Genomic DNA, 14,156 nt, shown 5'->3' with positions numbered 1-14,156 from the left:
TCTCTTGCCTGCTGAGCAACCCTTGCAAAGCCAGCAGGCCAAAGCACTTAAGGGAGCCCACCCCTGCCCCAGCCCTGGTACAATCTGTGGGCAAGGCAAGAGCCCCCAAGGGGACACTTGCCTGCCTGTACACAAATGCCAGGAGCTTGGGGAATAACACAAATAATTATGACATCACAGGGCTAATGGAGACCTGGTGGGATCCTAACCCTAGCCACACACATGATCAGAGGTCAGGAAAACAGACCTTACGATGACAGGCTGAGAGTTATGGGGCTCTTTAGCCTGGAAAAGCACAGGCTTAGGGTTGAACGGTTATAAACTCCTGCAAGACTGTTTCAGGCTGGACAGGAGGAAGAATTTCTTTACTGTCTGAGCCCCCAAGGTCTGGAACAGCCTGCCGTCGGAGGTAGTTCAAGCACCTACATTGAACACCTTCAAGAGTGAGTTGGATGCTTATTTTGCTGGGATCCTATCACCCCAGCTCACTTCCCACCGTTCAGGTGGGGGGCTGGACTCAATGATCTTCTGAGGTCCCTTCCAGTCCTAATGTCTATGAAATCTGGAGAAAGTGGTGGGGATGGTTCACAGGGCGCTGGAAGCCCTGGCATGCTCGTGTAAGCTTGGGCTTGGCAGACTTCCAGCACCCTGTGCACCATCCCCGCTGCCTTCTTCAGCTGCCAGCACACCCAGCCGCCCTCCTGCTGCCTTCCCCCACTGCCCCAGGGGCAAGCCAGCCCATTCCTGGGCAGTCCTAGGGAGCAGAGATGGTGCATAGGGTGCTGGAAGTCTGCCAAGCCCGAGCTTCTCTGAGTACACCCAAGCACCGTTGGATCCAGCAGCTGCTGCTTGTGGCAGCACTTGCCTGCTAGCACCCAGCCCAGGGGGCACCACCGCTGGAGGGAAGCACCAGGCCCCCCTTGCAGCTTGGGGCTGCCCAACCCTGTGGCAGGTCACATGGGCAAGCTCCACCAAGGAAAAAGAAAAAAGCAGCAAGGGTCCCAGTTCCCCTGCCCCGCCTCTTCAGCAGAGCCTGCCCATCTCTCCTGCAGCCAGGAGGTGAGCCAGCAGTGGGCCCCGAGCTGTGTGGGGACCCTGGTCCTTTCCTCTGCAGTGGCAGCACCCACCTGCTAGCAGCCTGCCTGGGTGGCCACGAGGAGAGCCGCTGCCATGGAGGGAAGCACCCCCGAAGCTCAGGGGTAGTTTGGCCCCCTGGCTGCCTCCCCCCAGCAGAGCTATGGCCAACTTCATGAGGGGGAATAAAGAAAAAAAAAAAAAGAAAGGTCAGACCCCTCGCCACTTTTTTTCTTATTTTTTTTCCCCCTTCAGCGGAGCCTGCCTCCATGAGCTGCCCCTGAGCTGCTGTGGGGCACAGTCCTTCCCTCCATGGTGGCAACACTTGCCGGGACTGTCTGGGTGAGCTTCTAGTGGGCAGGTGCTGCCCCAGGGCCCCCAGCAGCTTGGCCCATGGCCACGGAGAGGCGGGCAGACTCCATCAGAAATAAATAAATAAATCAGCAAACCTCTTCCTAGTTTTTTACTCTGGTGGAGCCTGCCTGCAGCCAGGGGGAGGAGGGTTGAGCTGCAAGCAGGCTGTCACTGTTCTGTGACAGTGACAGAAGTCCTTAAATTGAAATGGTGGGTTTTTAAAAAAAAAAAAATCAACACAATTAAAAACCCACCATTTCAATTTAGGGACAACTAAACCCCTGTCATGTGTACAAGTGGCCTTAGAAGATGCTACAATCCCCTCCAACATGAGGGCAACTGGGACACAAATACCAAAGGGGTTAAAGATATTTCTTGCCATTTAGTGTTTTCCTCTAGAAGAACAGAAGAAAATAGTGGGTCAGAGAGGTTGCCCACATTTCTGAGGAGGTGAATTGCTGGACTGTACAAGGTCTGTCTACAGCAGCAAGCAAGAGTCACGCTATCTTTCTGCTTTCTCAGACGTGCCTGCAGCTTTTCCAGGTGATGTCAAAGGAAGTGGCCCCTCTGGTCTGGAGTGAAGCAGAAAGCAGTGAAACCCTGCAGAGTATTCTGGGAGCTCTGGTGCAAGTCATCATGGGGAAGGTAATTATAGTCCTAGCAGGTATCTGACCCTCGCACCAATGAGAGCAGCCAAGCTGGAGCTGTAAACCCGAGTTCACAAGAAGCCTGTTTGAGTGGAGAAATTGTGTCCACATAAGAGGGAGGGGGCAGGTGAGCCTAATAATTTAAGTTGATTAACAGAAGCAGATCTACATTCTGTAATTCCCACTTCATAAAATGGGAAACACAGGCAGAAAGAGTATAGTCTTCTAACAAGAGTTCCTGCTATGGAAAAGTACCAGCTCCTCATAGCTCCCATTGACATGAGTGGAGTTCATGCAACAACTGTAACACTTAAGTGCAAGTGGGATGCAGCACTGGTGCTTTGCTAGATGATAACTCTAGGCCACATGCATCCATATAGGTAGGGATAGCCCTGTTGGCATGGTGTTTGAGGTGTCTGTGCAAACGTGTCCCCTAAAACACAAGTGGGAATGCAGAAAGGGGGTGGCTAGGAGTTGTGCCAGTAGCAGGTCTCCTGGCTTTCACTGTGTGCTGCAAAAAAGCACTGCCTAAGCACACTAGACTTTAAAAGTACATGTGCCCTAAGCAAGTGGGAAAGTGCAAGAAATAGTGTTCAAATGGCCTCTAAGGACTAAAAGTTTTTTAAAAACCTTGCATTGTTTCCTCTGGTGACTTCAGACAGCCAACAAGGACACCCGCCTGCTGGCTGGCACCGCTCTGAGCATGCTAGTGAACACTGCTCTCCAGCCAGCACTAGGAGCCAGGTCTGTGCTGACTCTCTTCCAGCTGTTCAACCAAGGTACGTGCTTGATCGTAACAATCCTGCATAGTGCTAGGCCTCCCAGGGGTGTATTCAGGTAGACAAACCTCATTGCCCCTATGGGGACAGAATGGGGAATCACCTACCCATGGTTACATAACAGGGCCCTACTAGCCTGATTCACAGAGATCTTTCATCCAGCTGAAGACACTATCAAGAACTAGATGTCAGGGTTCCCAGTTCAGGCATGGTAGATTACGCTCACCCTGACCTTTTCTGCAGACTGAGTCCCCCCATCTGGAGTAGGATCCATATCAATTGAATTTGGGTAGTTTCAGTCATACAGATCAGTCTGAGCAAGAGGCTGGTTAGCCGAGGCCCCAGCCTGCAGCCAGCTCAGCTTCACATTGGCTGTATAAGAGCAGTGCTTTGTCAAGCCATGCCAGGCATTAGCCTCTCACATTTAGAAGTATTGGAGCAAGCTTGGAAAATAGTCTGAAAGAAACAGCAAACTGGAGACATCTCTGCTCTATTCTAATGTCATGATTCCATCTAGGGCCTGGAGAGCTGAGGTTTGGGAAACTAAAGGTAGACACCTGTGCCCCAAGTCCAGATGGATTGGAGAGGCTGGTGCTTACCAGGGGTCTGCTAACTTGTTGCAAGAATGAAATCCTGAGCAGCAGGCTGGAGAGCCTCCCACACCAGGTAGGAGAGATCTCCAAGTCAGTAGCGTGATCTTCTGGGAACCCACAGGAGTGAGGCAGCTGGGGCTTTGGACTGGAGTTTTAGAAAGTCTTTCACCTCTTACACTGGGAGTCAGTTGAGCAAGTATTAGGGACAGCTCTAGATACTGTGGGCTGTCATCATCACTATTAGTGCAGTCCCTTCTGTTTACCTCATCTGAGCTGCACCACTCTGCACTTGTAGCATATTTAGCCCAGAGAGTTGAAAAATAAAAGTTCAGACAAAAACCTTAAAACACATGCTAGTCACATGCTTAAAATATAGCTGAGATCTAGAACACAACCCCCCTTCCCCAGGGACATTGCCGCTGGTGACAGGATGAACTAGTCCTGCTCTCTTGGGACAGGTCAGAAAGTTTCAAAGAACTCTTCTGAAAAGCAGCAAGAAAAATCAGTTAGCCACACAAACAGTTGTAACCATGTTCATACCTGCTGTCACCACTGCTTTGCTGCATGGATTTCCTGTGGAGGAGCCATGGTATTTGCAGCTTACCAAGTGCTTTTGCATAATGCTCTTTTTTGCTCTGCAGGCTTGTCTCTTGCTGGATGTGCTATTTCCAGTTGTGTACGCCCTGAACAAAGAGCAGAAAGATCATCGTTACTACTGTTTCCAAGGTAATAGGGATGCGGCTCCACAAGGAGCATTTCAGAGGCCAGCCACTCTCCCAGTCCTCTGTTGCAGAAACCACAGACCTCCCATAGCTTTTTGGTGTGCTGCTCAGCAAGATACATTTGAAGGAGACTTGGTTCTAGGTCACCTGTATAGCACATTTGAAGGTATAGAGGAAACATGACATTTGTTTCTGAGATCACTATCAAACCCTGCCTATAGTCCTCTATAAACCACCCATCTTACACATTTATACACTAGTCTTTCCCTTTTTGGAGTGGGGGAGGCAGGGAACCTAATGCAGTTGGGGCTCAAGTAAAAAAACAAACAAAAAAACCCCCAAGATATTTAATACATGAGAAATCTTAAGGAAAGCTCTGTTCCAAGAGGCTGGCATTCCCTCAGCACAGAAAGGCTCACTCCAGCTAGAATGAACCTGCCCTGAAGGGTGGTGTGTGAATTTTTGCTGCTTTTCTCTTGTACTAATCCAGTGCCTTTCAACCTGTGGTCCACAGACTCCTAGGGGGTCTGTGAAAGATTACTATGATCAGTCAAAAGCATGTGAATACCCACACTTGCAATTCCAAGGGGTCCTCACCTGCATTTGAAGTTTCCAGAGGGGTCCACAAATGAAAAGGGTTTAAGCCACTGTACTAATCTGTTTTGTGCCTTTAGTCTTCTCCCTCTGGCTACAACGCATCCAAGAAAACCTAACCATGATCTGGGAAGCGAAGGAGGGCCGCATACTGGCCCAGAACTCTGAACTTCTTCATCAGCTGACCCAGTTGGTCTGGAATAATGCAGAAAGCCTGGTAAGATATACCTTGTCTAAATAGTACATGCAGCTCATGCAGGTCACACACACTTGCAGATACCAAGTCTCCATCCTTTCTCCTGTTACTTGGCCTGATCAATACCGCACCCTCCCAACCCATGTCACTCTCTGTATCTTTGCAGAATACATCAAGTTAAGAGGCACACTAAATTGCCCTTACACTGAAACCCCCCGCTCTTCAACACATCTTGCTACAATATTCACATTAAAGGGTGGGTCACCTTAGAATTACTTTATCCTGGTTTGTCCTGACTGACAGAGTCTGTTCTGTTCATTTAAGGCATCAGTCAACCAGCCGCTTCCCAGCTCCAGTAAGCGAAATACTAATACCAACACTCATGCCCAGCAGTGCCTTACTTGGAGAACAGCACCTCTCCATTAGGTGATGAAGTTAAGGAATCATTTTATTAGACACAGACTCAGGCACATTTCACCATGCTGCAGTGGGCACAAGAACGCTTCAAGGCTGCACAGCTTTTGATGTTTACCAAGTAGGACAGAAAATCCATAGCAATGCAGGGAGGACATAGTCCTATATGCAGTTCCTCTGACAATTCTCAGCAATGACATGGGAGAAAAAAAGAATCTCATTTCAGTCTGCATTTCTTTCCTGGTTGTTCAGGTGGAAGGGGTGTCGGAGTTTGTACACAGTTCTTTTCAGCTTCTCCTGGAGATTTATTGTCTGGAGTGCAATCACTTTGAAGACCCAAAGAGACCCCTCTATGAACAATTTCTGCAGAGAATCATCCTGATGCCTTGGCAGGTCAAAGCAAGATATTTCCCCCTCTGCGCAGTTCTACCCTACGTGGGCACAGAGAAGGTAAGAAAACCTGCTAGGGACGTGCTGCCTCCGAGACAAAGGGGTAGGATTAGCTAGTGCAGCACGCCAGAGGTAGGTCTGAAAACAGCATTACACAAGAGAGAGGGAGTTGCCCAGACCAAAGGGCCAGATGAAAGCCACACATAGCACAGCTTGTACTGGCTTGTTGTTCCTCAGTCACTGCTTAAAGACTTGAAGGGCTTATTGGTGCATATCCTCCTCCAAGAGGAGGAAAAGAGCTTGTGCTTGGGTAACAAGTTTCCTTAGTGACCCTGGGAGGGAAAGGGAGACATGGGAATCAATCTGTTTACTAGCATGTGCACCCTTGCAGATGGAATATGGAGAACTTCCTTTGGTTCACATGTTAGGGGCTTGTGCTTTTCTTACTTCCCCTCTGTGATATTGCTGTGTATATCCAGTTGGCTAAAGTCCAGCTGTATCATCACTGCTGCTGAGATCCATCATGAGGTGCTAACCCCTCATTCCTTCCACCACCAGCCTGCTATTCTGGATGCCAAGTTGCACATCAATTCAGAGTTCACACAGTAAGCATACACTTCCTCCAGAGCAAAACCCAGCCCTTGGGTATGCCCAACTGCAGTCAGAGGGGTTGATGCTAGAGGGGTAGGCACGCCCATGCTGGCATTAGTCAACCTAGTTTGGGCACCTGGATCAATTTTGTTAGTAACCTGAATATAAACTCAGGGCTTGCTGACATCTATTGTCTTCACTTCTCTTGTAAATGGCTAAGGTAAAGCTAGCCACAGGTGTGCATCTCTGTACTGCGGTCATGCCTCCAATTACGGCAGGCATGCCTGTTGTTTCTTGGCAGCTAGCAAAATCCAAGAGGTGAGCAGACTATTTGCAGTTTGTCTGGTCTCGATTTTTAACCCAGTCCGACTTTGGATGTATTCTCACCCTCTCTGATGTGGTAAAAATCAGGAGATTCAGGTTAGCTCTCCAACTATCACCCGAACTCCCACCACACTGAGAACGACTAGTTTTTCAGAGAACAGAACAATTGAGCCATTGCAGCCTGTAGCTTGGGGGAAGACAAGTTTGTCTTTTACTACTTGGCAGAGGAATTGAATCCTGCCCTTGTCTGTAAGAGGCACCTGTTACTGTGGAGCCAAGCACTGCCCACTGCTTGTGTTAATCAGGAGTTGTCACCTGTTCTGGGATCACTCTTTCCTTGTTAGTATGCCATTATTCTAATGCAGCATCTACTTTAGCTGCTAGGTTGGTGAATAAAGCTGTGTCTGTTTCTTACATGCATGAGGAGAGTTCCCAAAGCAAATGAGGCTAGTAAATTTGCAATGATTTTTCTAGGTTCTAGATACCTATAAGGATCTTCCCCAGCACCTTCTGAACTGCCTTTCTACTAACCACCTGTGCCCTGCTGCCTCAGAGGTGTACAAGGCTATTTTGCAACAGCAGCACAAGGAGTGGGCCAAGGGAAAGGAACAGGTCACAGAGGAGGACCTGGCTCAGAAGTGGGCACTGCACTGGCTGCCAACACTGTCCAGTGCCTTGAGCTCCCCTGTCTCCATCCTTCAGAGCAATGCTTCCAGTTACCTTCTTGTCTGGACTTTGCGGCTGTTCCCTTCTTCGTATCCGTTGCTCGCAGAGGCCTTCAGCAGCGGGGACACTGCTCAGCTCCGGGCCTGGGTCACTCTTCTGAATGTTCGGAAAAACATCACTGGGGTCTTACCATCTGATAGCGAGACTGTGAAAAGATTGTCCTGCTGCTTGCACTCTGGAGAGGAGAACGTTCGCCTGGCAGCGCTGAGCCTCCTGTGCGGCAGCCCCAGGACCAATCAGGCCTTGTCCGAAATGGAAATCCGTCTCCTGAAAGAATTCTTGCCGCTGAACTTGAACTGTGACTCGTCCTCTTTCCGGCAGCTGTTTCAGGCCTCAGTTAAAAAGGCTCTGGTCAGGCTGAGAGACAGCTGTCTCTCCCAGCTGCGTGGCAAGATGCACAAAGCAGCTAAGAAATCAGCAGAGGCGGATCCAGAAAGGCCACTTGCCCAAGCAGTGGGTGAGGAGGCTGCAAGCCAGCCACTTTCAGCACTTTGCTTCATACTTTATGAATCTTGCTCCTGTTCCCATTTATTATTCATCTCCTCCCACCTCGGGGTCTGCCACAACTAGTTTCCCTGCCTCCCCACACAAGCCACCATCTAACACCCTCCTCAGTGAGGCGTCTGGGCTGGAACCTACATATACTGAGGGGACCCACTTTCAGCGAAAGCTGGAATCAGCCCCCTGCCCCCAATGCCACAGCCATCCTGCTGTTGCAGATCTCTTCAGAGCACCTTCATTCTTGGAGGATCCAGTGCCCCCACCCTTCCTCCCTCCTTGAAGCTGCTCCCAAGTAACCCAGCGTTATCTTTCCACTTGCAGATTTTGTGGAATGGCTGCTGCAGCTCAGCGTTTCCTTTCTGACCCCAGGGTCAAATTACCAGAGGAAGAAAACTGCCCTGCTCCTCCTGGCAGCTGTGCTGGAGACCTGCACCGATACCTGGAGCCCTGAGAAAAAGAAGGGGCAGCCTCCTCGTGAGTAATAGTGCATTGTCTGCTGCAGCCCCATTTGGCCCAGAGGGGCCTGCCCTGGGACTTCAAGAACCAGTGATCAGCATTTGCCCAAATTAAAATGCCACTACATAGTGACCTCACCATATGCAGTATTCTGTGCGAATCATATTAGGGTCGTTCCAGAGGAGTGTTGCCCAGAGATAATGCAGACCTTCAGCTGTTTTTATTAACTGAACTTCTGTCTACTTATTTTGGCCTTCCAAAATTAGAGTGCTATCAATGAACCACTGGGTGGGGGGAGGATCCAGGAGGTTCTCTCCATAACAAGAATGATTGGTGAAGCCTAAAGTCTTCAGCCACCCAAAAGCTCAGCTGATAGAAACTAGTTTGCAGCTAGACCCAGGCCGAGTTAACTGTGTAGGGGAAGTAGAAGTGAATGTTGTCTCTGAGCACCGACGATGCGCTGTTGCTGGAAACTAAACCTGAATTGGAAACTTCGTTGCCTCACTCCCTGACACAGGAGCACCTTTTAGTTAGATAGCATCTCTGTAGTGGCTCATCTTCCCTCACCTGCATATTAGTTCTTAGGGTCAAGCTTGTCCAGTGTCCTGTGGTTACCAGTGGGCAGCCAGATGCCAAGTGCTATCAATTCCCACTGGAGCCAGAGCTTACTACTTCACAAACATGTACTGAACCCTTTATGCAGCTTTTAAAGAGTGCAAGTGAATATGCCTGGTCAGGTGAGGCATGACCAGGTTTACCTTCAAGAACAAGGCCCAGAGTTAGGGCTAGATAGTCGCATTAAAGCCAAACCTCTGAGCATGGCAAATCTCACACTTCAAGGGACTTGCCTTGAGGAATTATTACCATTTCCTAGCCAGCTGAAGGCCTTTGACCTTTAGCTTCTTGTAGCACCATTTCCAGCCATGAGGAACTGTGGCTTTTTTCCAAGGAAGAGTATGATTGTTTGATTCCGATTTTTGTGCCCCTTATTTCTTGCTTTGCTCTGATGTTAGTCAAAAAGGCTTTTAGCCAAGCTGAATACTGTACCAGCTTTGCCTCTCACTTAAGCAGGGCCTGGGCCAGTCACCTTGGATTGGAGATTTGCTTCTTAGCAGAAGTTTAAAGGAGCATGTTTGGGTCTTAACAGTCCACATTGGGAATATTCCCAACAACCTCTCACTGGGAATATTCTTCGCACACCTTGCCACCCTACACTAGAGTCGTCAAAATTTCCTAGAAGGTTTGTATTTGGCTGTGTTGTTGCCCAGCTGAATTCTACCCGAGATCAGACTTTGGGCTGTGAGGACCCCCTCTTTCCCGGAGACTGACAGAACAAGCCAGAAGCTTTTCCTGAAACATGGGACTAGCTTCCTTTGTTCCTTGCCCCCGTCATGTAGAGCACCGGAGCCCAGAGAAAGCTTCGTGTATGCACCTTTACATCTTGTTGTTCTGTCTGTACAGAAAACATGACCCTGCTGCTGAACTGGTCCAGGCAGAGGGGATGCTGGGACTTTTTCTCCCAGAGGAACTTGTTGGCATTGCTGAGCTGTTTGCAGGACAGCACAAATGAGGTAAGCAGCCTCCTGTCCCCAGCATTTCCACATTCCTCAAGTGAGGGCAGGTAGAAATAGGTACTCAAAAGCAGCTTGACTAAAAGGAGAGATTTGGGTTCAGAATGGCTTGGGTACCGTCTCTGCTGAACTCCTCAGGAAGCAGGGCCTGGACTAGCTGCCTGCTGTTCTTGCTTCTGTGGCAGTGCCCCAGCTGCTATTGGTAGCCTGTGTTTAAACAATCCTGTTCCCTGCCACAGTGCTGGAGGAGAGTAGCCTTCAAGACCAATTCCTTCTACATTCCTACTTAGCATCTCATGCACAAAGTCAGCTAGAGCCACCCTGTCCCACAGCATCCCCAAGGATGAAGAGCAGGTGCATCTACTCAGGTGATCCTGTTTGAGGGCTCAATGCAGTCCAGAAGTTGCTTGACTTGCTGTTCACTTCATACCTCACTAATCTACATGGGGCTTCCTTCCCCACCACATCACTGCAGGGCAACAAGACAACAATGGAGTGCATACGTACTTCCAGGAATAAGTGGGGCTTAAGTGGGCAGTGAAGATCTTCCTCCTCATCTACATCCCATCTCTCTTCTCTTGGCAGATAAGAGAATTGGCATCGGACCTGCTCATCCGCTACTTTCCTCCAGTTTTCCCAGAATCTATTGCTGTGGCTCTGTTTGAGTGTGCCCAAGAAGGCTTGAGCAGCCCCAGGGTACAGGAGGCAGAAGCAGGAGCAGTGTTGATGAAAACCATTCTCCAGAAGTATGGACTAACAAAACTCTCATTTAACCCAGAAGAAACTTAGCTTGGGATTGGGGAGGGTAGAGCAGAGGAGTTAAAGAGCTAGCCATGTGTCTGCCTATCCAGTTTCCCCATGACTGGCTTAGCTGTTCTTTGATTCCCACAAGTCTGAAGTCACCAGTGAACTTCAAGTGCCTTCCCTGTTCTCAGGATTTGACAGGACATAACCAGCCCAACTTGTGCTTAATTCTGTGCTTGTTGCTACACTCAAAGAAGATAGATGCTCATGCTAAATATAGTCTGTGAAGCATCATTCTTGCCCACTATTGCCCAAAGCAAAACAAGTGCTCAAGTTCACTCTCAGCACCTCAACATGCCCTGGGTTCCCTAATCAAACCCATTGTTCTTGTTTCTTTTTTGAATGACAGGGGCATTTGCCTTAGACTCAAGAATTTAAGCATTAAAGCTGATATCCTAGGGAGAGAAAGAAAAGCAGGAGATAGCACTACCCAAGAGCATCCTTTTGGTTCCTGAAAATACCTCTATGGCGAACAGATACCCATATTTTAAGAGGCAGTATTTATAGTGCAGGTTAGGTGGTGCCAGGTAACAGTGGCCTTTGGTCTGAAGTAGCTGCATAAAGATTGAAGTTAATGGTGCTATATGTAGCAACAAGCTGCAAGGCCTGTGACTTTGGGATGGAGGACTAGTCAGTGGGCTGTGAGGCCAGGGATTCCCTTTGGGACTGGTCTGTAATGAGAGCATCACCTGCCTCTCTCTCTCTCTCTCCAGGTCAGACAGCGTCATCCTGAAGAGTTTATTCCCAGAGGCAAAAATAGCATCAACCCTGCAGTGCCAAGGCCTGTGCTTCACTCAACATCTCCTCCTCCTGCTGCAAGCTCACTACACCCTGGCTTGTCAAGACCTGTTGCAGGCAGCAAGCACTAAACCAATGCATGGTGCGTCCCAAGACTTCAAAGAGGAGAGAAACACAGCTCCCACACCCCTCCCATCCCCAGTGAGCCTTTCAGCCATATGTTGTTTGTATTGTCAGTAGTTCAAAAAAATCATGCAGCCAGAAACAGGGCTGAGCACTGGACAGACGTTCCCTCCCCCAGCACGGGCCCCCTAAACTTGGGGGACACGGGCCCAGTGGGAAATGAGTCACTGCAGATGGGTTCAAGCAGCAAGGTCATGAGCTGACCAGAAGTTGGGTTGTAAGGGTAGAAGTGGAATCATAAAAAACCCAAAAAAAACCCCCCCTGCCCTAGCTCTAATCTGAAATAGGACACCCACATAGTCAGTGGTCTTTGGCACATCACGTCACCTTTTTGTATCAGCTGCAGTTTGGGGCAGCCCTGCTTACACCACACACTGAACACAAAGCCCAAGTATTTGAGACTAAGCATAGTACAGATCCATAGATTGAAACAGAAAGGTCTAGTTTGTCATGGAAGGGAAAGCAGGGGTGCTCGACAGAAAGCGCAAGTCATCTCAGCGCATTTGCCAAGCTCTAGCATTCACCAAAAAACTTAGCCAAGAAATTAAGTGATAACTAATATTTTCCATGCCAGAAATTCCCCAGAAACAGTAGTTTCTCCACATTTTTTCATCCCAGTCACAGGTTATAAACCTCTAATATTCTTAGATTTAACATTTCTGGAACAGGAACCTTGACTTTCTACCTTTATATGAAATACTTGAGGTACAGTAAATAGTATACATGTATCATCCAAGGACCCTGTTTCCCCACTACAGGCTGCAGCTAGCTTCCACTGTTGTCACTAGCCTGCCTTATTAACAGTATCCTATAGGTGAGAACACCCCAGGTAGCTCAACACTGTGGTAACTAGGCATTGTTACTGTAGGACCAGTCGCAGCCCTAAGGAGGTGTCTGCTCGAGGTACCAGAGGTGGCCGTCTCCATGTTGGAGGGACAGCGCAGGCAGAGCTGGCAGGAGCTCCTTGGCAGTTTGGTGATGACGCTGAGAGACATCGGTGCCTTCCTCATTGGGGTGCTACAAGGCAGGCAGGGGCCCAGCGCCAGCCAGCAAGGTGAGGTGACTCAAGGAGGAAGCCTTTAGCAGACAACAGTCTACATCTCCAAACATTGCAGGAGCATTGTGTCATACAGATGCCTCCATCCCACATGCCAAGGACTCTTAAAAACTGGATTATAAAGTTGTGGCTGCTCATAGATTCTCCCCTAATCCCAGCTGCCTTCACAACCCACCTGGCTCTTTGCAATAAGCAGCTGACTAGAGGCTTGTAAAAACTGGCTGCTTGCTCTGGTTTCCAGCTGACTGTCAGCAGTAGAGACTCCTGCTTCCCAGGAGTCAACCAGAATGGCCCAAGGAATCGGGTAGGGGAGGCTTGCCTAAGACTGGAACAAGGCACTCTCCAGTTAGTTGAGCAGAGTGGGGACAAAGCACCGTCTCCAGGGATGCAAGGGATACAGCAATCCAGTGACAAGAAAGCACACATGCATGCAGCTGGGAATCAAGGTGAAGAAGCATGAGGAGAACAAAAATGTCAGGGAAAGGGATAGAGCCCCTTTTAAGGAGAGAAGAAGATGTTGATATTTGTCTTTAAACACAGCATTGATTGCATTTACTGGGCAGGAAAGCGTAGGTGGGAAGACAGCGGCCATGGTCTGGATGGGAATATGGGTCTGAACCATAGATGTTTGCACTGAGTTGAGGTGTTCAGTACACATACAGATCAGAACATCACTGGCTTCATTCTGCTCCCAGCGGTTTCAGCGAGACCTCTTCCCCACCCCCCCCCGATAACTATGCATTTCTTAAAGCCACTTCTCAACTCCCTTCACTTGGATTTCATAACCCTGACAGACACTGCTGTCTCCCCACATATCCCAACCCTGGCTAAAATACCTCTGCCTTCTTTTGCAGCTGCTGCTCCCTCATTTGCAGACATGGGAAATGCTATTGGCTCCCTTATCATGATGGGGAAAGGCCAGGAGCAGGAGGGAGAAGAGGACTCAGTTCTGCTGTCAGAGGAGCACAGCCTTATCCTGACATGCTGTTGGGTCTCAGTGAAGGTGAGAAGGTCCTGTAAGTGATCTGAAGCAAGCAGAGAGCAGGAGAACAAACAAGCATCTTCAAAGACCTTTTTCTAGAGGGAACATCTTTGGGAACCTGGGACAGTAAGCAGAGCATGAACTCCTCCCCAGTACATGTGTTTTCCTTTTGTTTGACCTAGCTGTAAGATTAATTGTGCAAACTGAGCCATCAGCCTCACAGGACAGCCAAGGCAGCATGCTTTCAAGAGAGGATACCCACTGTAGCTTCCCTTACTCCCAGTGCCAAAGCTCCTCATCCTGGGGGGCAAGGTCAACAAAAAGCCCCCTTGTGGCTGCCTGCAAGCAGGCTACAGCTGCATCTGCCTTCAAGTTATAGCTAGACAAAAAGCATCAAGTTTTCTATCAGGGTTAAGTGCAAGTCCAAACAAACACACAACTGATTTAGCCACATCTCACT

The 14,156-nt window shown here is 49.0% G+C and overlaps 1 protein-coding gene across 1 annotated transcript in view; it reads left to right on the top strand.

Moving 5' to 3' along the window:
* LOC109312802 (thyroid adenoma-associated protein homolog) overlaps positions 1–14,156 on the top strand; it is a 34,106-nt gene that overhangs the window by 4,768 nt on the left and 15,182 nt on the right. The window contains exons 5-17 of the mRNA XM_019539095.1: positions 1,951–2,073; positions 2,734–2,854; positions 3,372–3,520; positions 4,089–4,173; positions 4,844–4,980; positions 5,626–5,823; positions 7,153–7,861; positions 8,227–8,379; positions 9,823–9,932; positions 10,518–10,678; positions 11,450–11,616; positions 12,526–12,711; positions 13,569–13,717. Of these exons, the coding sequence (XP_019394640.1) occupies positions 1,951–2,073; positions 2,734–2,854; positions 3,372–3,520; positions 4,089–4,173; positions 4,844–4,980; positions 5,626–5,823; positions 7,153–7,861; positions 8,227–8,379; positions 9,823–9,932; positions 10,518–10,678; positions 11,450–11,616; positions 12,526–12,711; positions 13,569–13,717 (2,448 nt within the window). The remainder of the gene's footprint in view (positions 1–1,950; positions 2,074–2,733; positions 2,855–3,371; positions 3,521–4,088; positions 4,174–4,843; positions 4,981–5,625; positions 5,824–7,152; positions 7,862–8,226; positions 8,380–9,822; positions 9,933–10,517; positions 10,679–11,449; positions 11,617–12,525; positions 12,712–13,568; positions 13,718–14,156) is intronic.

This window comes from Crocodylus porosus, unplaced genomic scaffold (assembly GCF_001723895.1).
Source record: "Crocodylus porosus isolate Cpor-Errol unplaced genomic scaffold, CroPor_comp1, whole genome shotgun sequence".
In the NCBI taxonomy this organism is placed as follows: Eukaryota; Metazoa; Chordata; order Crocodylia; family Crocodylidae; genus Crocodylus; species Crocodylus porosus.
Note: the sequence above shows the minus strand (reverse complement) of the source record. Positions and strands in the feature narration are given on the sequence as shown.